General features: G+C 40.2%; 1 protein-coding gene across 1 annotated transcript in view; it reads right to left on the bottom strand.

Moving 5' to 3' along the window:
- The window catches only part of CDC73 (cell division cycle 73), a gene marked incomplete at its 5' end in the record, with an annotated part of 176600 nt that overhangs the window by 29083 nt on the left and 123020 nt on the right, over positions 1–24497 (bottom strand). The window contains one exon of the mRNA XM_006020589.3: positions 3895–3952. Coding sequence (XP_006020651.2) covers positions 3895–3952 — 58 coding nt within the window. The remainder of the gene's footprint in view (positions 1–3894; positions 3953–24497) is intronic.

Raw genomic sequence — 24497 nt, 5'->3', positions numbered from 1 at the left:
CTTTCCTGCCTAGCCTATGCAGAGGGTCAGACTCGATGATCTACTGAGGTCCCTTCCAACCCTAACGTCTATGAATCTATGCTCCCTCCACTCCCACACCTAAAAAAGCATGGCAAGGGCTGCTTCCCCACTTCCCCTGCAGGCACACCCTGATCTCTGCGGGCCAGGGAGGAAGTTTACACTCCTCCCCAATCATACACCTCCCAGCACAGCTTCCCTCCAGCCTTCCAGCCACTCCAGAAGGGAAGGGAGGGCTTGCTCTAGCACTCCCTGGATTGTGGCCTGAGCCACTATAGGCATGTGGCTGCATTTCTGGAATCAAAAATAAATGTCTATTCACTTGCTTGCCGGTTCAATCTATACTGGTTAGACTAACCTGCAAAGATTGAATCGATTCAGGCTTAGGCTTTTTGAGCGTCTGTCCTTAGCCCTGAAAGTTACATTTGTTCCTAGCTACGCCTAGGCATGACTGCAGTAGAAGTTGGCCTGCTATTGATTAGGACAGGGCTGTCCAATTTCTGAATGGCTGGGGGCTGCAGGCCTCCCAGCTACATGCCCCATGGGTTGCAGGCTACATGCTTTACCATGTGGGTACCTGGGTCCTGCCCTTGACCCCCCAAGCCTCCCCACTCCTCCTGCCTTGCCTGCAGGCTTTCTTCCTCTGCCTCACCTCCAGGAGCGGGAGCGGGAGCAGGCAGCAAAAGCTGGAGGGAGAGGCTGCTCAGACTCTAGTGTCAGGAACAGGACAGCAAGAGGGGAGGAGTACACTATAACTCCTAGAGCCACTGGTTAACCCCTTGAGGGCCGTATGTAGCCCCTTGTTCATCAATTGGACAGCCATGGATTAGGACATTCACATAGAGCATTTTTCTGCTTTCCAGATTTAAGGCACTTGTTGGTATGGACAAATTTCATCACATGGGTTTTACCTAATTCAGGAAATTAGTGACAGAATGAGGGAAAGAAAGAGCAATGCATCTGATATTGTTACATGACTACACGCGACAGATTTTTTTAACTAACTTTCAATTTCATAACACAATTGTTCATATTTATGACCACATTTTTCAGCAACTGGCTACAGTGGTATAGATACTCACCAAACATTTTATTAGTGACAAAAGAAAGTAATTGTATCTTTAAATTAATTATTTTACCAGGCACTGTCAAATGCATGGAAAGAACTAGTGATACCAGCCTGAAAAATACTGTCTTGCTCTACAGTCCAGCATTTTAAGAGACCCTTGATAACTCTTTTTAATTCTGTTTTCATCTTGCAAGGCTACCTAAGAGGCAACACCAACCTTTCTAATGTACAAAAATACTGGTCCATCAGTTGACATGTATAAAATCATATCTAACTGTATGGCCCTGTTCATGACTGTACTTTTTCCACTTGGATTTCTGTTCTTGCCATTTTCACCCTTTTCATATCCCTGTCTGTCAATTCCAAGCACATTTTTTAATCTCAACAGCCCTAGTAAGACATATATGACAAAGTGTGACCTTTCTAGCCCTGAAGCAACTAACAAGATAACAAAACAGAAGACTTTCCAAACACCACCATCTAAGTATGTTTAAAATATTCAATATAGACTTAAGGGAAAACTCGTATTACAGGAGCAAATCTTTTAGCATTACTCATGCTCAGGGATACCAAGAAACAAACAATTTGGGTACCCACATTATCTGGCACTCTACCCAGGGCCACACAGAGCAGTAGTGTTATATTCTGCTTTAACAACAACTCTGTTTACCAAGCATGAAAACTTAACGGTATCATAAATTTATTTTAAAAAGTGATACAAAAATTTCCTATTTAACGCTTCTCAAAACAACATGGTCTTTTACAGACTTCTTCACGGTATCTGCAACTGACCTCATTTTACAAACATTTTTCTAACCATTAAGATTTGCCAGTTGTAAAAGCCTAACTCACCCTAAACATAAGATGGATGAACAAAATGAGTAACAACTGAGGTATGTAAACTCATTCTGGGAGGTCACATAATTCGGTTATAAGATTAAAACTAAGCAGCCATGATTTCAGCAAAGTGAAGAAAACTGGAATATTATGGAAAAGATTATGCAGTTTGGTTTGGGATTATTAATGGCCTAATTCTAATATGCAGTAACCTTTGTCATAAGACTATTTCATTAAGATTTGTGGGGTAAACTTACTTGACCTAGTATTGTTTTTCCTCCCGTCTTCTCCACATGCTGGTCTTTATTCTAAGCTAATAACTGGTCTTCATTCTAAGCCAAAAACATTTCCACTGTATCTTCCTTCTCCAAAAAAGTTCTCCAGTCTCCCTAGTCTTTTCCTAGTTCCATCCTCTCTCACTCACTTTCTCCACTCTTACTCCAATACTAATTAATTTTTGCAAAACAAACTGATGTCTTAGCATGTGAATAATCAATCAACACAGTTAAAATATTCAAAGGAGGGAATTACTTTACAGTTAGGGCTGCCAGGCTCTGGAATGGACTCCCAAGTAAGGTGTGGCTCTCTCCTACCTTGGGGGTCTTCAAGAGGAAACTGGAGAAATATTTGGCTGGGGTGTTATGATCCCAGCACCCGTTCCTTTCCGGGGCGGGGGATTGGACCTGATGATCTGTTTAGGTCCCTTCCGCCCCTAAGTACTATGATACTGTGAAAATGCAGATGTATATACACGGCAAGCTGCGGGCATGATCCATCTAAACTACTGCAAATTTCTGTAACTCTCGTATTCATTACTGGTGTCTTCCAACTTTCTTTAAACATCAGGTTATAAGCTCCTTAAGGCAGGCACCAAGACTTTCATGAGACTTGCTCTGAGATTTTGAGCACGAGGCTATTTTATAATGAAGGGATTGGACCAGAACTTGAGACATCAAATTCGAAGAATTCTGCCTCAGTCTTGAATTTCTTCTGCAGAGGCCTTTGTGTCTTTCTTCATATCTCTTATAAAATGTGGGCACTACTTCTTTTTTAATTCTCCACCATTTTGAATGTCCTTCAAGGCAAGGCCTGATTCAGACTGTATATTTGAACAGTGCTTAGCACAACAGCACTCTGATATGAGGTAAGGCATCTAAAACCAACCATAATACTAGGGTTATTAATGTTTGGATAGCCCCAAGTACATTTTTTGATGCTGTAAGCAACAAAAATTGTTTCTGAAAATTAATTAGCAACAGACAAAAACATCAGCCTAGAATAGCATCCACCCCATGCCCAATTACTGGTCCAAGAATACTATTCATATTTTAGCACATGCTGAGGGATATTTTTTTATTTCAATTCTATTTACCATTTATTTTAGGACAGCTTGATTTCAACAACTTCAGCTGCCAATAACAACAAAAAATTCTAGAACGAAAAATTAATTAGATATATAATTTCAAATTTGTGGAGTTGCTTAAAGTATATCTCAGGTTTTTTTTGCTTTCATGGTTCATGAGAAATTGTCTGTTTGATCCGTATCAAATGTGAAATGGAAAAATACCTTGAGTTTTGAGCTCCAATATTTTTTGAGCTGCTAAAACAATGATTACATGCTATATGGGGTAGATTTAAAAGAATTTCAACAGTTTATGGCATTTACAGGTAGGTCACAAGTTGGACTGTGAAATTGTCACTAGTCCATCAATTTAACATGCTAAGATGGCACTAGTTCAGGGTGAACCCAGCACACTGCAGACCCGGGACCAGTACCATTCCTAATCTATGCATGATATGAAGTTAATTAACATACAATCGTTAGAGATATTTTCAGCAGCCCGCCTTCCCTCCCTCCCCAGACCCCCCCCCCTCCCCCCCAGTTAGGCTTTCAGCTGCAGCATCAGTCTAGCACAGAAAGCTTTCATCCCAAGAAGAAAAATGCATATGAAGGAAGAAAAACAACTTACCTGGTCTTGGCACAGGCTGTGCTGCTGGGGTTTGAGTCTTTCGGGCAGAAGCACCCTCCTATAAAAGAGAAAGAAAACAGTATCATTAGCCTGTCTTTATCCAGATATATTTATTCTCAAAGAAAGTTTGGGCATCACAACATGCTAACTAAGCTAAAAACACAAAGAAACAATGGTCTGAACATTCAGACTCTTTCACTTACTGCTTTACGCCATAATATTTTGAAAATAAGACTGCATTTACTCGATTATAAGATGACCCCCAAATAAATACAATCTTTATACGTAAAATTTATAAATTTGTTATAATTTTCCAGGTATAGAATCCAATTATTGGCGGTCTACCTTGAGTTTGTCTCCCTCCCACCGTTACATCAGAGAAAATAAAATGAGGCGGGGGATGGGGAGTCCAGGTTGCTCTCTGCTTCCCCCTAACTTTTTCCCCTGGCAGCTCCTTCCCCCTTCAATTACTGTCAGACCCTGTTCTCCCTGAGCATGTGGAGGTGAGAAGCAATTTTGAAAACAACCACCTTGAAATTAAACACTGTTGTAGCAATTAGCATATAGTACACCTATACAATTGGTTCATCGAGAATTGATGCATGCTACTTTTTTTTTTTTTTTAAACTGCTGCAAGGTTTAGCACGGGTGTTTCATAAATACAATTTTGAGCAGTACTTTGGCAATCTAGTATAAACTAGAGGTACACCAATAAAGATTTTCTTGGCCACCAGGGAGAAGCCAATTCTGCATAGGCGCCTGGTGCCCGGAGAAGAGGGAAGTCCCTTGGCACAGCACCTTACTCTGCCTGAAAGCAGCCCAGCATCTCTGTGGCAACCCCGGTGGTCATGCCCCAGCTGCACACCCAGCATGTCCATGTGTAGCATGAACTGAACTAATGTAGCTGACGTTAACACAGAGTGTAATAATAGTAAAATGTAACCATGTTAGTCTTGTCCTGTAAGTAACTTGAAAACTCCATTTTGTATCCTTTTGCTTGACATAAGTGAATGAACTCTGCATAGCCTTTATGTATGAGTGTGTGTAAAAGGGTGAATGGTGAGAGAATGGCATAGAGATGGGAGAAGATAAAAGCAACAAGGCCCAAAATAAAAGTTCCCAGCCAGTAACTAACTAACAAATGGCTGAAGAATCCCTTTGAAGCTCAAGGGCACAAAGGAGATAACAGAAGAAGAAATTCTGCTAGACGGGCAACAAGAACACTCCAAGGCTAAGATAAGCTGAAGACAAAAGAAGAACAACTGCAAAAACAGAAGCTGGGTATGGAAAAAACCCAAAGCACTGAAACAAAGGATGCCGATCCCTATAAAAGAACACTTTGAAAATGCCAAGTTGGGTGAGTCTCTTTTTCTACTGCTGTTTCATCGGAGCACATATGCATCTGTTCACCCCATTCCAGCTGTTATCTTCAAATCTGCTATCTTCAAATCATCATCTACTCAATAAGCCCGGGTTGGCCACCCTGGGCTGATATTGAGCAACTATTGCTGGTAACTATATCTGGTGTATGTGTGGATGAAATGGTTGTTTTGTGTATGTGTATGCCTGTGTGTAATGATTTGGGTGTGTTTGTATGAATGGTGTGCCCGAACCTCTATGCCTAACTCATGTAATCAATAAACGCAGCACCTTGCCTTATCCCCCTTTATAAAGTCTCACTTGTGATTTGCGCAATTGGCAATATGAGTAACACATGGAAGTGGCAGGAGCTGGTAATGGTCCCTTTGCTGCTGAGCGTGGTGCCCTGTGACTGCTCCCTCCCACTGCTTGCTGGGAACTGTAGTCTGCCGTGGACTCGGGCTGGTGGTAGGGCATGAAGACCAGTCTACATTTGCTAGGGTGCTCTAGGCATGCAGCCATAATTATCTGCCACAGTGACTAAAAAGCCAATAGACGATAATGTCACTTCTCCTTTTATCAGTGTTGATCCAACAGCCAACTGATATATAGGTGCAACCCTAGTATAAACTATTCATGGCATTGGTCCAAAGCCAAAAGCTTATGATTTACCATTTAATAAAAAAGTTGAACTTCAATAGAAAATGCCTTATTAGATATGTAGAGATAGCAATTACTGCTTTATGTGGTCATCAGCTTTTCAACTTTGAGCAAGCACACTACTGTTGACTTTGATGCAAGGATTTAACCTCCTCTTACAAATAAAAGGGTTAATCTTGAATTTTATAGGACTACTTCTGTTGGTTAAAATACCATCTTCTAAGCAGACTGCTACGTTGACTGAGAAGCATTATTTCGAGATATTCTGCATCTTTGTGGAAAAGGTATTTTTGCCATTGTCCTTTCATAGTAACTACTGAATTGGAAAGAAATTGATAAAAATCAAAGCACTACACTCTAAAGGGAAACAGTAGGCCAAGCTGGCAGAAATAAAGGATGGCTATCTGAGAGAGACCTCATAACTAAGAAACAGCTGTAATTTGAAACTCAACAACCCTTTCTTTCCCCTGAGAAAGTGGGAATAAGATTTCTCACATCCATCCCTATAGAAAGGTGTCAATGTCTGCATGAAAAGACTGTTGCCATAGAATTTTTAATTGTGCATTTTGAAGAAAACATCAAGATTACTGTTCTAATCTTTACATTTACTTGGGGGGGGGAAGGGGAAGGAATCTGACTTTACAAGTGTCCTGAAGGCACAAGAAAGAAAAAAAAAAAGAGATCGTAGCAAAATACTGAACAATAAAGAGTTGCAGTAATTCACATGTAAATAGCTTTCACATATCCTAAGAGCTTGTCACCCTGAGACTTTACAGCAGAAGTTTTGAATGTAAACCTGTACTGGTTCAAACTGTAGAGAATATAGTCAATTTATTGGTCTTTTTGAAATTGCTGCCTCATTTCTTCTTATCATGCACTGAAATATGAATTCCAATATTCTTAAAATACAAGTGGACCTGACAAATTCCTTTATTTATGCATAAGAACGTAACGCTTAGAAAACTCTCCTGCAATGAAGTGGCAATAGACGCACTGGACAGTTGGGAAGGAAATAGTAAAAAGTGGGTTTAACAGAGTACAAACATGCAAAACGAATCGAGTCTGAATCTCTTCAACCAAATTCCTGTATGTGAGTATCACGTTTAACTTAATGTCAGTGGCTTTGATAGGAAGCATTATATTTTCTCCTACAGGGGTAGGTAAGGCATCAGGTACCATATTCTTGGTCTCTTGAATGTGCTGAAAACTTGAATACTTCTACAAATACAAATTAACTAAATTATAAACTACTCTCACTCCCATTCAACCCAACTGGGAATTAAGTTTGAAGCATTACAAATGCCAACATTGCCAGCTATGGCACTATGCACTGCTTAGTCTATTTTAAGAAAAATGTCTATTTAATGACAACAGAAACATACAAGATGAAGACACCCAATTTCCATTGAACTTCAATGAGCTTTACTTGCCCAACTTCCTCTGGCTGAGATTTTCCCAGCATCTGAAATGTTTTTTTATTGTGATTGTTGAAGTGAAATTGGGGATCACTTCTGAGAGAAGTGCCTCATTCATACAGCTATTCCTATAAAGTTAAATGAAAAATGACTAAAACCTGAAAAGACACTCTCATACTGAAGCTACAAATCTTGACTTCATTCTTTATAATAGAAAGACTTATAAGCCTGTTCTTAATGCCTTTAGATATTTTTAAACAAGCAAAAGGATAGCTACTTATGCATTCAACAAATCAGTCTTTTAGGATTACCATAAGTTAGAGAGGAAATTCAGTATCACTGACCACAGAGTTCCTTTCTATGGCATCATGCCAGCAAACCTTTGAGCAAATCTTCACAAAGCCTGCAATACCTATATAACTAGGTCAGACAGGAGGGAACCATTTAACACCATTATTCCTTAATCAGTTGGAAAAGTCAGTGGTGATGCACAGGACACACAACCCCCAAACCCAAGATCAAATCACAGTACGCAGCCCTTACATACTAGAACAAACTAACCACAGACTACAAGGCCAGTTCCTGAAAATCTCATTCAAGTCAAACCAAGGATAAATCACTAATATAGTATTAAAGCCACATGCTATGCATCCAAAGGATACAGCTAATTCATTTTTTTTATTGTTGCACATTATGCAGACTGAACCTTTTGGATGAATTGTTTTGAACAGCATGCTTCCTTATGGCATCTGTTTTCTGATGGGTAGTATACAAATTGGCAATAACAAGGACCTGCATCTCAGTTTTGTGGTCTTGACATAATGAAATACAACAAGTAAGCTTTCCTCTTCTGTATAAATTATTTTGGGGTGTGTGTATATATGTATGTGTTTACTAAAATGTGTACAACGCAAGATGTATATATAGTCTAACCCACAGGTCTCAAACTTACCTGCCCCACGGTGCAGGAGCAGTCCATGGGCCAAATGAATAGTGCAGGCCCAGCCCCACAGGCCCAAATGGGCCCATAAAACCCACCTTCCCCTCCCAGTGCTGGATCCAGCTGAAAGAAGCCCAGTACTGCAGGTGCTTGGCTCTGCTGCAGGAACAAGCTGTGGTGCTGGGCTTGTTCCCACAGTGTTTTTCTCAAGTAGCATAGATACTAAAATTCATTCACATTAATTCAGAGTAAACAGTAAACATCACTACAGGCAAGTTCTTTAATACTGCACTTTTTCCTAATAACAGCTAACTGAGGAAAAATTAATTGATACAGTAAAACATCAGGAAAACAGGCATGAACATCCTTCAGCTATTAAAAGGGCATTCTCTCACATAAAAGTTTTCAAACTGAACATTTATGCTCAATGATGACATACCTAATTCTTATGCATAAACTGTTCTAGACTGTTCAGGAGTTCATTATGAATATTCATAAACTGAAACTAATTTAGTCACAAAACCATGTAATTTAAAAAATACAAATCTTCCTTTAAAAGATTACTTACACAGTATTTTAATCAAAGACAAGTTACCTAGTTTAGTTTTGCTAATCTCCTATAAAAAGTTGCTTTTAGTTAACTTGTAATTCACACACTTAACATCAGGGCCTTAATCATCTGGGAGTACAAATTAACATGGAACAAAAGCAGGAAAACTGACACCAAAGCTAAATACTGTTTTACCACTGCATATCAGTGAGTGCATCTATATGCACACTTTACTGTGGAGGTGACTAATTAGATCTAGACGTAAAATGTCACAGTCTATATGTGTGCCGGTATTAAGGTGCAATAAACTAACTCTGCCGTAGGACAGTACTGCCAAGTACAGTACAGTACTATCTTACAGCGGAGTATTTTACTGAGCTCAAACACACGTGGACACTGACCAGAGGCATAAATTGTGTCTAGTCAGCCCAGCCAGCCCAGGGGCCTGCTCCACTCCAATGCAAACTGCTTCTGTCCTGGGCACATAGGTAGACACTACACCTAGGAGCAGTTAACTCCAGCATAAACTGCTCCACAGTTTATTGCGTCACATTAACTTGATGTGTAGATGTACCCAGTATGACTTCATTACCTTTTCAGATTAGTGCCCAATATACATTTTTCAGAGGTGATTCCTTCTACAGAAGCCTGCACTGCTGTAATCATAGATATCTATTAAAAATACACCTCCTGAGGGCTTTAATTTTATTACATATTTCTCACAAATCTCTCTGAGCCTCTTTGTCATTAGTCAGGCTGTACTATACTCAATATTATTTCTAAAATCTGAATACTTATTAATATTCACAGTCAAAAATATTTTGAGTCAACTCATTATTAAAGTCTGTATTGTTCCAGCATAATCATTACTACACATTATGAAAATGTAAGACATGGAATTATTTTATTATTTTGTAATCATTTCTCTCTAAAAAGCAAATTGCATATCCAGCACTCCAATGTTTTCTACATAAAGATTCACAAAGTGACTGAAGTGACCTTTAAAAAAAAGTTTGAACAGCAAGGAATAGAATTGAAATTTGATGCCATCTTGTGGACTTAATTGAAGAGGTTCAATTCCTATGCTATTCTTTTCAATGTTTTGGCTATTACAGCATTTTAAAGAAAACATCTGCTTGTATTTAGACAAAATAACTGATTGCTAAACACAGCACCACTAATAAAATATAGCATAAGCACAGGCAAAGAAGGTAGCAGCTGAGTCAGCAGAAAGCATTTACAGGAAGTCTATACCCAGTATGGACCTACAATATAAAGCAACCTTTTATTTTTGTATCAATTAGAGAGGTCTGATTATTTTATTAACTTCACTCTACTTATAAAACTGGGGTTTATTGAAAGTGTCAACATTTTAATCCTAGGCAACGGATGTTAGCAAAGCTAGAAGAAAGGAAGCTGCTAAACTCTATAAATATTCACACTGGAAAACAGCTTTCTGTTTATCTATTCAACTTAAGGGAAAACATGGTATGATACCATGATACGGAGATCTTTTAGCATCCAAATCATGAGGAGGCAAGTTTTAAGTATTGGAGAAAAAATTAAAAATTAAGAGCGAGTTTAAGTTGTCTTAGGAGAAAGTTAGGAATTCAAATTAAATCTTCATGTGGTCTAAAAGTATATATGGAAAGAATATAATATTTTAACACAGATGCCAAACATGTGGCCTGAAGGTAGGTTATAATTACATTTGCTTAAAGTATTTATCCATTTCACACAATAACTTACATTCTGCAAAATGAAAGGATTTGTTTGTTGTTTTTCTTTTTTTATTGGGGGGGGGGGGGGGGAGGGAAACAGGACAGTTTATTTCTGGCCCTTTGAGTTATGAAAAAAAACCCTTCCAAATAGGAACCAATGTACAGTTGGTCTTTAGTCTTCTGGAAACCTGACAAGCCAGAAATATGAATTACTCCTATTCATCTCACTATGGTGTTTTCTGTTAAACTCAAAAGATTGTACCAGATGCCAGATTTAACATACTTTAGATATGCAGGTGATGCAATTTATTTGCACATTTCTGCATACACTAACTGAATAACTGCATGTTTAAGCTGTCAAACAAAGAGCTAAAATTAAACTCTAAAAAGTACAGTATTCTCTCACATAAAACCCAAACTCTTTTCTTTAAAAAACCCAAAAAAAACCAACAGTTTTTTAGAAATCAGAGCATATATTATGAAACAAAAAAAATGCTTACAGCAGTTTCTGCTACTTAAGCTTCTGTCAGACATAAGTTGAAAAACAAAGGATCAACAAGGAAGGAGAACAAGTGAGCAGTCCCTCCCTGGCTACTGACACTCAGTTACTATAACTCACCTCTCCGTTCCATTCTCCCCTTCAAAAAACAACAATACTTAATGGGATTTACTATTTTATTTTAGTCCGTTCAGGTTTTTGTACCAGGCTACCTACTTCTTTATCCAAGTACCTAAATGCAATCGTAACATCTACATCCTTAGTTAGTGTAATATTACACGGGCCACCTCTACTACTGCTCTTTGCAAAACCATCACCACTAGAAAAAACAAGGTGGATTGAGGCCATTATAAAGACTGTTTTTAAATCAACACAGTGCCTGGAAAACAAAGAAGAATGCAGTTTGCTTTCACCCAGAGGATGAGTTTGATACTATTTGTCTACAGTAACAAAACTCTGCTCAGCCAGAGTATAACTTCCATTTTTAGACATCAATACAAGAAAGTTAACTAAATATTTTTTTTTAAGAAATTAAAAAAGTAATCAATTCAGAAACTTCAGGTAGACTAATCAAATGATTATTAGTAGTGAATAATGATTATTTTCTTTAAGTGAATATTTACTATTAACACAGAAAGTAAATAAAATTAATTATAAAAACTTGGAATATGTACTATAGAGAGAATGCAATTGAACATTTAAAAAAGAACAAAGAAACTCTTCATATTAAAACAGCTCTCTTACTTGAGACAATACAAATGAAAGCTTCCCAATTTTTCATTGCACCTTCAAGTCAAAGAGATTCCCATCTTGAAAGGTTAGGTAGGGGGAAAATAAAATTCAACTTGGGAGGGGATACAATTTTCAGAGAACCATATCATTAATACATATAACAAATTCCACAACAAAGTATAACCTATTCTGAATGGGCATTTTTTTTAAAGTAATTTTTGTTGTTAAAGGTGTAGTACGATGGGGTAAATTAGGTAGAGTTGTTTAGAACAAAACTAACTTTGCTTTGTTCTGAAATATTTTATCCAAAATTGTTTGCTTATACGTTTTGTTGTTCATTACCAAATTTGGTTACAAAATTAGCTAGAATTAGAAGTTTCAGTACTTTAACTACTTTTGGGAGCCTGAGAAGTTGCATACAGCACACTGTCAATAAAAAGAACCATTTCAATAGCAAATCAAGCAAAAAGGTAAGTTTCACTGGAATGAAGGAACGTAGGGGGTGAAGGGGGGAGAAAAATCACTGCAATTTCTTGTCTGCCTAAACTGGCTAGTAATCTAAAAAAGTACAGAGTTAACACAACCCAGTTTAGTGAGACAATACTACTCAGTTCTTCCAAACACACTGAATATGCATTTAAATAGCCCAGGTCACAAGCAAAGCTGTAGGAACAATGCAAGTACCAGAGTCTAAAAGGAAACCACAACTATAAGGAAAGAACAAAAGTCCTTGTGCATATTTTCAGAAAGAAGAACAAGACCCCGAGTGAAAACTGCTATATTTACTTGCATACCACATGCCCTTAAAGACATGCTCTTTGTTTTGGGATGGCAAAATGAAGGGGAAAAGACTTTTTCTAGTGGTTTCCCTGCCACAGCATGGTCTCCATGGCTCAGTACAGACAGTCAAAAAGCCTGAGGCTGAACCGATTCAGTCTTTGCAGGTTGGTCTAAGCTGCAAAGACTGAACCGATAAGCAAATGAACACACATTCACTTTTGATTCAGGAAATGCAGACGCACGCCTGTAGTGGCTCAAGCCAGAAGCCCATATTGGGGACTGGAGGCCTGGGGGGTAGGGGGAGGGTGTACTAGAACATGTCTGCCAGCCACTGCCAAAGGGGAGGGAAAAGAGAAAGCCCTGCTGGAGCAGAGGAGGCATGGCCAGGCCCCAGCACGTGCTCTGCCTGGGCCGGAGGCAGAGTTTTCTCTCTGAAAAACTAGAAACTGAAAAGCTATAAATGCAGCCTGGGCTGTGTGTTCGTTCACTCTTCCTACTGCCCCCAAGGTGTCTGGAATTTGCAGTCCGCAATCAAAAGAGCAGGACTCTCACAGTTACTCATCACTTCCCCTTCCCGCTTCCAGATGCCTCTGGGCTTCGTAGTCCACAGAGTTGTAGCCAGCATTAAGTTTTAGCAGGGCAGGGCAGCTCTGCACTCAGGGGAAGGTGAGTTTAACCCCACCTCCCTGGTCCCATACCTCAGCTGTGGTTTGCCAGGGGGAGGGGGAAAGAGAAATGGGTAGTGAGACAGCTCGTGAGACCAGTGAGCCAGCCCTCACTGCTCCAGCTAGGGAGCAGACGGGTGGGGCCAGCCCTGCTATCTGGAGCAGACAGCACAGCCCAGTCAAAGGCAGAAAAGCATGCTGGGGGACTGTGAGTTAACTTAAGCCAGGAAGGAGTCTGGGACATAAGTTTCATAAACTGGTTTGAGCCAAATCAATTAAGTCTGATACTACATTCAACCACGTTTATCTTCATTTTGACCATTTTGAAACTGGTTTATGTGCACTGAACTTCTGTTCTGTTGCAGGTTTAAACCAGTTTCTGATCACAAACTGGTTTACGTGCAATTGCTGACCCTAGCCCCTATGGCTGAATGCTCCCAACCACATGTAGGAGGGACAGTCTCTATTCCCCTGCAGCACTTACCCTGTCATTGAAGCTGCACAGCCAGTGGCTAAACTTCTCACAGCCACTGCCAAACTGACAGCTAAGTATGAGGGTGCAGCTGCAGCAAGAGGATGAGGGATGCAGAGGAAGGAAAACTCTACCCCTCCGCAGGGTTCAGCACGCAGCCAGAGGATCACAGCGTGATAGCCATTCTAGTGGCTTCCATTCTGGCACAGAAATCAAAATTTCTTCCCTCAACAGGGAAGGCCCTACAAGGAGAGTCTAAGGGACCTGAACCTGTTCAGCCTCCACAAGAGAAGGCTGGCGGGGGGGGGGGAGGGGGGGGGTGGGGGGGTTTAGTGGCCATTTACAAACTAGTCGGAGGGGACCAGCAAGCAATGGGAGAGTCCCTGTTCCCCCGAGCGCTACCAGGAGTGACTAGAAATAACGGTCACAAGCTGGCAGAGGGTAGATTCAGGCTAGATATCAGGAGGCACTACTTCACTGTCAGGGCGGCTAGGATCTGGAACCAACTTCCAAGAGAAGTGGTGCTGGCTCCTACCCTGGGGGTCTTTAAGAGGAGGCTAGATGAACACCTTGCTGGGGTCGTTTGGCCCCAGTACTCTTTCCTGCCATGGCAGGGGGTTGGACTTGATGATCAGCTCAGGTCCCTTCTGACCTACCAACTACAAAACTATGACACACATCCCAATTTTGGAGGGCTCATTTTCAGGGGAAGGATGTGCACAGTATGCAAGGAAGAATGGTATTGGTTTCACAAACTTGAGACTCAAAAAACTCAAAAAGTTAGCATTAAATACATGATCATATGTCGCATTTTAAATCATTCTTGAACCAGTGTTACTGATACATACACACACACAAAAGCTTCTAATACATATATCTATATAGATATATATATATATTAGAAGCATATTTTTTTCTTCTCACCCACTATCAAAAGCAAGTTAGAATAATTAGTAGAAACACACCATCAAAAGCAGGTTAGAATAATTAGTAGGAAGAGACTCCCTTTCCGAATGGGTTGCTTTTAATCTAAAGATCATTACTCAGACTGACTAATCTCAGGCTTGAGAAAGACTGGTGACAGTCAATGTAAAGAGTTAATATAAATATATTCCTTCTGCTGTGGAAAAAAGATGCTTTTATCAAGAGTAAACAGCAATTGAGTACTGAGATTAGGCAATAACTTTTTTTTCCTCCACCAGGCCTCCGTAATTCAGTCTGTCCGTAATTCTCTACTTCAACATACTAGATCAAGGAAGCTATTGGACTTGCCCCATTAACACATGGAAGATGTGAGAAGTCATCTCTCAAACGTCTCTTTTTTAATAAAAATTCTTCTTTTCTTCAGTTTAATAAATCCGAAGAAGTTTCAAGTATTACCTAATATAAGCCAAACATCAAGTCAAATAACTGGAGATCCAAAGGCATGTTTTGTCATTATCTGTAAGTGGGTGTACTGCAATAGGCTGCTCTACTCTGGGCAGCACACACAAGTTTATTTACAATCTCAGTAGTACTCATTCCCTGTACTAATTCAATTCATTCTGTAAAATTCCCAATAGATCTCGAATGAGCATAAACAATGTATTGCAAATTCCTGAGTAGCAACAAATAATTTTTAAACCTCATGTGTTACATAGATTTATAGATGTAGGGTTGGAAGGGACCTAAGTAGATCTTCAAGTCCGACCCCCTGCCCCGGACAGGAGAGAATACTGGGCTCATATGATCCCAGCTAGGTAACTGTCAAGCCCCCTCTTAAAGACACCCAAGGTAGGAGCCAGCACCACTTCCCTTGGAAGTTGGTTCCAGATCCTAGCCACCCTGACTGTGAAATAGTGTCTTCTAATGTCCAGCCTGAACCTACTCTCAAACAACTTATGGCCATTATTCCTTGTTACTCCGGGAGGTGCTCGGGGGAACAGGGTCTCTCCCATTCCCCATTGGTCCCCCCTGGTAAGTTTACAGACAGCCATCAGGTCCCCTCTCAGCCTTCTCTTGTGAAGGCTGAACAGGTTCAGGTCCTGTAGCCTCTCCTCATAGGTTCTGCCCTGCAGCCCCCTGATCATGCAAGTGGCCTTCCTTTGAACCCTCTCGATGCTGGCCACATCTCTCCTAAAGTGTAGCGCCCAGAACTGGATGCAGTACTCCAACTGCGACCTGACCAGTGTAACAGAGGGGGAGGATCACCTCCTTGGCCCTGCTTGTGATGCACCTGTGGATGCATGACAAGGTGAGGATGGCTTTACTGACCACATCCTCACATTGGCGGCCCAAGTTCATTTTGGAATCGATAATGACTCCAAGATCTCTTTCTGCCACTGTGCTTTCGAGAAAGGAGTTCCCTAGCTTATAGATATAAATTCTTGCATTTGTGGTTCCAAAATTGCTTGCAACAATAAATCAGAAATGTATATACAGGAGTACAGTTTGATACATAAAAGGTAAGAGTAATATCTAAACAGCTTTCCTATTAACTGGTTGTTTGCTATAATGTAAACACATAATTGTTTATTCTCTCCTGCAAAGTTAGGAATGAGGAATCTTATTGGTTTAAAAGCTTTAGAGGTTTTCTTCTTCCTACTCCATGCTCCCCCCCTCCCCCCTTTTTGATCCGTGAATTAAAATGCCATTGATGTAACTGTTTTGAAATTAGTATCTGGGAAGAAAGATATGAAGAGTATTTTGTATGGCAGAGTATCTTTTTATCTAAGTTAGTGTTACTTGCTGGACTCCTGGACCGTTATGTATGGGGTTCAGATGGTTTGTTAATAAAGTAACACAGCTGGAAACATTCACCATATGTACAGAAATATATTAATTTTGTAATCTGAGCACATCTTTGCAACATATTAAAAACTCCCACAAAAGAGAATAGTGATGGTATGTTAAAAAAAATAATAGCCCTGCAAGGAGAAACTCCAAGGCCCCATTCATACTAACATTACACCAATATGCAGTGTAGTAGTGAAGAAAAAATAGGCACGCCAACATTTTCTGCAAGAAAATCTGTTTTTTGAAAAAAAAAACTTGTAAAACAGTAAAGCAGTAACATCTCTGTGTGTGATGAGAGAATTTTTACAAACACTGCAGGTGCCTAAACTGGGGCAGATGGAAGTTTAGTATGTGCTAAGATTTTCAGTTAAAGAACGAACCTGATTAACTATATGCACCAATATTAAAATGCCAGGAAAACAGGACAATTTTTCCTTAGTGACTCAAAGTGTGTGTTCAGGACTTCAGTATGCCAAGCAAACTTCTGTAACACAAATGGGAATGTAAAATACTAATTTTTTTATACTCCATTTTCTTTATAATTTTACCCATACTTTTTTAAAATTAATTTCTCATCCAGCTATGATCTCACCCATCTCATTCATTGGGAAAATTAAACTATAATCTTACATTATCTGTAATTTACAGGTTTGAACAATCACAGCTCACATTAGTTTTATTGTGGGAATTTACAGTTTTCTCATGGTAGAATATATCTTGGAAGGCCATGGCAGCAGAGAAAAGAGAGAATTTCCCAAATAATTTTCTTGCAAGGTTTTGATTATCAGGACCAAATCTTCAAGTTTTGGCTTTGTATTCCTGCATAAGTCAACACTGAGTAAAACATACCAACTTCCTGCACATGCAGATAAAACAGAAACTGAATTCTTAGTAGTATACATTTTCACAATGCTAAAAGTCTTAGTTATTGGTATAATTACATGCAAGAAAGCAAACAGAATCTACAAGTGTGTGGATCACTATGAATAAATCCAAAGGTATGTGCTATGCTCCCCAACAGATGAAAAGGGATGTTTTTTAACAGTCACAGACTAGAACCATTAAGGGCCGTGTCCATAAATGCAAGGGTGTACACTTGCAGCAGCAGCAGCACAAAACCTGAAGCACACGGCCCTGCATATGCTCTTCATTGAGCATCAAATTGTCCTGCAACATGCAAACTGCCCTTGCCCAGCTCCTAAGCCAGAGAGAGCTGGCAGCTGGGGCCAGCACCAGTGGCTGGCTTTAACAGTCTAACCTGGTGGCCTGTAGCAGCACGAACAAAGGTAGGGCAGCACAGCAGCCTGGCCAGCAGTGAGAATATTGCTCTGGACGGTCCGGCCTCCATGTGTGGCACTGCATGTTTGCTGTGCATGCATTATGCTGCTTTGTGAAGGGGGGGGGGGGGGGGGAGAAGAGGTTTGCTACCAGGAAATCTTGGTAGCAAATTTTGGCCCCGCTCTGCATATTTGCTGTGCAAGTCATGTTTTAATGTTCGCCATGTGCAGTTTGTGACACCACAGAGAGGTTTACAGTGCCACAAACCACACGTGTCTCCACATCTGAATATGCCTACGGAGTCCAGGAAGATTTCAAGACCGCACAATGTCTAGGTAATTGAGAGCACCAAGCCAGAGTAATGTTTAGGGACAGCATAAGTTCATTATCACGAACAACAACTTTCTTCCACATGTTCAGTTACAAATTGTTATTCTTTTGAGATGTTCATAGTTCTCAGATGAGTAGATCATGGCACTGTTTGCATTTGACACAAAAGTAGAATATAGCTGCCAAATGTAGTTTGTTGAAATCACTTAAAGAACTGTGACAGCAGAGATCACGACTTCCCAAAAACTCTTCCATGGAGTAAGCTGTGCTTCAATAGTGCATTGTATGGGGCCATACGTCCTACCAGCAATTACCTATGTTGCTTACAATTGCTCAACATTTATGTGAAAACTATCCCAATAGCTTACATGTAAAATTAATACTTAAGAGTTTAGAAACAGGGTGGGAAGCCAGCATCACTGGAGCTCTCGCATTACCAGTGTGGGCCTAGAACAGTGGTTCCCAACCCTGGGTCGTGACCCAAACGAGGGTCGCAGGGGCAATGCCAGCGGCGCCACACACAAAAGATGAGCTGCGCCCCGTACCGGGAACACCTCCACCCCCAGGCTGCCGCCGCACTGTGTTCCCAGGAGTGGGTTGCAGAAAAAAAAGGTTGGGAACCACTGGCCTAGAATAAAGGCATTTGACATAAATACAGGCCTCTTGACAGAAGTAGTTTGTCTCTTTCCCAGCAATGGGGGTTATGTGAAATGCAGTTTTTGCTAAATTGGGATTAATTAAGCATACTAAGAAACTGATCAAGAACAGAAAATCAATATATGGTCTTTGGCAGATATGGACCCGCTAAAGCAGAGCAAACCATAGAGAGCTAGCTGTTGCTACAGAAATGTGCGACATAAGTGAACAGCCCTAGGAAAATGAATATGTGAAGGTAAGAAATGAAATTATGCAAGTAAGACGAGAATAAAATTGGGATGTAGCTTTGATTCAGTTATCTCTGATCCTCGGACCAAGAGAGTCTACCTTGCATAAGAGTTTGGCTGTAGGAGCTAAGAACCCCCCCAGACAAGACCTCACAGACTGATCAAGCACTGATATCATTGTTTGTTATTTTTTAAGGTAGTGAGCACATATTTGTTGATTTGATTATACTGCAGTAGAAGGTATTCATAGTGCTTTATATTTGTATTAGTTGTAAAAGGATAATAAATTTAGCTTTTATGCTAAGCCTGATTGTCTGCAGTTTCCTTACCTGGTAAAAGGCCCATGCATTGAGGTGAGGAAATAAATCCTCATGGTCTGATACACAGACATAACACCAGGAAGCGGTTTAAAAGACAAGCAGCCGTCTGGCACCCATTTGAAAACTTCCCATAAGAACATCAACATTCTTGGATTCAGGAGATGGCTTAAATTTACATATTAAATACGAGAGGGGCAAAGGAATAACTTAGTTTCTGATTCTGGCCTAAATTGAAAGATAAGAGCTATTTCAAAGTATTTTCTTCCAGGAAATTTCTGGGCCTATGCACAGAACTATAGCCCTTTCTTAAAACTTCAAGCTCTTATGGGGACATGGGAAAAATAACTATGCCCTACTCTACCACATTCAAGGATAGATCAGCATCCTCCATCCCTCTCCCCACCGCCTGCCAGCCTCTCCTCCTCTCCCTCAAAAAACATGTCATTATGATCTGCCTCTAGAAGTTGAAACTAACGTATTTGTAACTATTCTACCTAAGGGGCAAAACCCAAGACATTACAATCACATAGGCTACTGTCAATGCTATGAAACCAAGTGCCATTCCCATTTCTTATTCAACAAGTTTCCTTGGTCTTTTGACAGTTTATATCAAAACAGCAGGAAGGAAAACAGTTCATTTACTACTACTGATGCGCATGAGTGGATGCAGTTAGAATATGACATAAGACACTGTTGCTACAAAGAAGTACCTCTTTGTCATAATAGCAGCAGTCACAGGAGAGCAAAGTTATTTTTCCTGTTAAATTTTCTTATACCTAGTTTCAGTCTTATGCATACAGTCCCAATCAGGAAAGTTTGATGCTGAAATCTCCACATGCTAGCTGAAATTTAACTGTATTGTAATGTTTTTTCAAGGTTAAAACTGCATATGAATAATTGGTAACACAGAACCTGTTACTTACATAGGAAATACCAAACTTGACAAAGTTGTCTGTCTGAAATTAAACTAAATTTGGCTAAATTGCTGTGAGATGAGATTTTATTCCCACCCCCTTCTTTCACTACACATCACATGTCAGTAACTCCTTCCCAACAAATTAAGGATCTATTCAGAGTAACTGATCTACACTTATTGCAAGTTTCCACAATGAGGCACAGAAATCTAATCCATAACAAAATGAGAGAGTAGTCATTTGATGAGCAAGTCTTTCATTAAAAAAAGAAAAACTCATCCATATATAGGACAAAGGCCAACTGTTCTCAACAAAATCTAAAAATACTCCATAGTTCTTGTTCATCTGACACAAGTTCACTAACTACAGAAAAGTTTTTATTTTGAAAATCATCATGAACAGGCCTGATATTTGATTGCTATGTGAGTATGTTCCGCTACCCTTCTAGCTGAAATACAAACCACAGAATGGAAAAAGGGTTTTGTTTAGTTTCAATCAAGTAAAATACAAGAGAACAAAATCAAAGCCTGTCAAGACGAAGAATCAGATTCACTACTCATTTTTTTGTAATCATGGAATGTTGATCGCGTCAAACTAAAATCCTTCATCTTATTGTCTAACAAGCACAATGACTGCCCATTCATTTTAAGTAGTTGATTAATGTTTCACTACCATAGCTGGTTGGAAAAACATAAATACAAACATTTTTCTTCTTCATCTATACAGGAATTTAAGATAGCAGATTATACTCAAAATGTTAAATTAAATGTGTGGGCCAGTATACATATAGATGAGACAGGTAGTAAAATGCATGATTCATAATCCCAGAAGACGAAAGTGACCGTGTTTCTCCCGAGTCATGGCTTGGGTACCACTGTACTAGCACATTAATTCCTATACTAATAAAAATAAAAACGAGTAAAATTCAGATAGATTTAAAATGATAAACATCTAAATAATTACTTACACAGAAAACCCACAAGGAAGTTACCTCAGAACCAGATTTTCATATCTCACAGAAACTTTCAAAGCCTACAGAAAATATAGCAATACTATCAAAATTAATTAAATTTGGGGGAAATAATTTTTCCAACCCCATAAAAAAAAAAAACAAAAAAGAACTTTCTGACTTCCTCTATCTTATACCAGGGGTGTCAAACTGACTTTAGGTAGCCCACCAGACTACAGGTGGGCTGGATGCAATGGTTCTACAGGTTAGATCCAGCCACCAGGCCATACGTTTAACGCCCCTGCCTTATAGATTTGTAGGCAAGCAGAGAAAGAGCCAGAAAGGCTTCCCATGAATTTCAGTGTTCTCATATGTAGCTGACTACACAGTCTGGCACAAATGTATATGTTCAGCAAACATCTTAACATACAGATGTTCCCAGGATCAGGTGTTGAAATGGACTTGTAGGTGACTGCAATAACACTTTTGTTCTATCAGGTTTCAGACTATCAATACCAAGACAGATACTTTATTCTGGATTGTGTTATATGCCAGGTCCTACCTAGCACAGTGATGAAATCAAATCATGCACTCAGAAAGAGAATGTGAGATTTTTAGCAATAAAATACTGTCTTATTTGAAATCTTCTGACTGTCATAGTTCTGTGACCCTGAGATTTCTTTGCAGGTTAACTTCTATTGTAGTACTCCATCCCACAATTTTCTAGATTTTATTGCAATACTACACTGACTAAATTATCTTTCACATTTGACAAATCCTTGTTTTAACTCTTCCTAAACTCCTTGTCACTAGAAAGCTTTCATTAGTAATCAGGAGACAGCCAAAATATTTAGGACCATTTTACCACAGGTCATGTTGGACACTGATGACAGCATCTATTCCTTAAGCAACTCTGCACAAGTAAACAAAAACAGTTTCTCTCTCTGTTTATCTAGCATGCTCTGCATGGCCAATTTCCTGCTGGGCCAGACCAAGATGGCAACCCTGAAAAGCCACAGAAACGGGGGGAACTCCAATTTCCAGTTACATGGGTTTTTTTCCTTTGTTGTTGTTGTCACTGACAAGTGGTTCATACTCAGCCCCTGGAATGGCTAAACACCTTTGCATTTTCACCATTTGTTTTTAATACTTGTATAAAGAAGCTTTAAAAGTTAAAAAGAGCCAATCTCAATCTCAAATTATCTTTGGGCACGTGAACAGAACATTTCTGTGGCTTTTCAGAGTCCCCATCTTGGCCTGGCCAAGGAAACTGGCCATACAGAGCACACTAAAGAGAGAAAGAGTGACTATGATCATAACAACTACAAAGATAATGTTTACATTTCCTGACTACGTCTTTCCATCTAACAGTTTTTACACTGAGCTTGCCTGCCACAGGCATAAATTATCCAATTACAGAATGTAATTATTGGAGTTTTCCCTTGAATTTGTCACCCTCCCACTGCTAGAGCAAGGAAAACATATCTGGGTGGTCAAGTAGCCCTTTCCTCTATGCATCTCCACAACTTCTTCCCCTGGCAGCCCCTACCCCCTATCCATAGTGTCAGATCCTGCTCTCCCTAAGCACATGGAAGTGAGGAACAAATTTAAAAACAATGACCTGGAAATTAAACCTGGCTTTGTAATTTGTGCACAGAACCCATGCATTTAGTTTATTCAGGATTGATGCAAGTAACTTTTTTTTTTCTGAAGCTGCTACAAGTTTTAGCACAGGTACTCCATAAACATACTTTTGAACAGCAATTTGGCACCTACTTATGTAGCACAAACTTTTTTTTCATTTCAAGAACCAAATCAATTCCAGATTCAATTGGCCAAAGCTCAATAGTCAGGTCCCAAAATTTGACTGAGCAGAGTTCAATTGTCAACTGTGTCACTCTACAATCCTCCCTCCCAGACCCATGGTCTGGGGCTTTGGATACTCCCCAAATCTAGGCAGGCATCCTATGTTCAAGCCCCAGACCCAGAGGCGTTGGGGTTCAGATACCCCCAGTCTCTCTTGATCTTAACCAAAAGGCTGAGAAGTGATGATATAATCATGAATCTATGGCTTTGAACTATACTACATAATTCATTGGGCTGGGCCCCACCAGAAGCAACAGCATTTCAAGCCAGTGACCCCACAGTTCAGCACTGCTCAGTATGTGCGTGTAATGCAGATACCTCCCACAAAGGATCCACAAGGATGTTAATTAGCCCTCAGTTATATCTGTAACCAGCTGTTCTTGTCACAAGTCCTAGCATGCTCCAAAAAATTACATGCAGATGAGGTACAGGGGAACCTGGCCTAGCTTCACCTTGTGAAGTGCAGGCTACAAATCATATGTGCCAAGCTAAGAGAGGCGCTGACAGGGGGATTCTGGATATGCAATGTTGGGGGCTCACCATAGCTTCATAGTTGGTAGGGTCAGAAGGGACCTGAGCTGATCATCAAGTCTGACCCCCAGCCACTGGCAGGAAAGAATGCTGGGGTCAAATGACCCTGACAAGGTGTCTATCTAGCCTCCTTTTGAAGACCCCCAGGGTAGGAGTGAACACCACTTCCCTTGGAAGTTGGTTCCAGATCCTAACTGCCCTGACTGTGAAGTAGTGCCTCCTGATATCTAGCCAGAATCTACTCTCAGTCAACTTATGGCTGTTATTCCTTGCTATTCCCAGTAGTGCTCGGGGGACCAGGGACTCTCCCACTGCCTGCTGGTCTCCCTTGGCCAGTTTATAGTTGGCTACCAGATCCCCACTCAGCCTTCTCTTGTGGAGGCTGAACAGGTTCAGGTCCCGTAGCCTCTCCTCGTAGGGCCTGCCCTGCTGCCGCCTGAACATATGAGTTGCCCTCCTCTGGACCCTCTCAATGTTGTCCACATCCCTCCTGAAGTGCGGTGCCCAGAACTGGATGCAGTACTCCAAATGCGGCCTGACCAATGTTATATAGAGGTAGAGGATCACCTCCTTGGACCTTGAACAAGAGTCAGCAGTGAGGTCAACTGCGCTTAATGGGCACTACCATACATCGTATTCAGATGGGTTGCACTAACCTATTTTTGTGGTTGGGCAGATATGCTGACTGGAACTTATGTGGGCGATGTGTCTTATAGTCATGCTCTGTGCTGGCTGCATTTAATCAACTTGATAGTTGGTTTCCATTGCTGAGCACATGCTGCTTTTGACAGCAGTTTCAGAATAGACAATGTATTTGGTGATATTTCCTTCTCTATGAATATAAGATGAGGGGCTTATTCCCCATGCTAGTGGGGGGGGGGGAAGAAGGGGAGCTCATCTTGTATTTGAGTAAATACACTATATATTTTAAGCAGTAACACCCAACAAGGAATAAGCAGCTGA

This window comes from Alligator sinensis, unplaced genomic scaffold, assembly GCF_000455745.1.
Source record: "Alligator sinensis unplaced genomic scaffold, ASM45574v1 scaffold56_1, whole genome shotgun sequence".
In the NCBI taxonomy this organism is placed as follows: Eukaryota; Metazoa; Chordata; order Crocodylia; family Alligatoridae; genus Alligator; species Alligator sinensis.
Note: the sequence above shows the minus strand (reverse complement) of the source record. Positions and strands in the feature narration are given on the sequence as shown.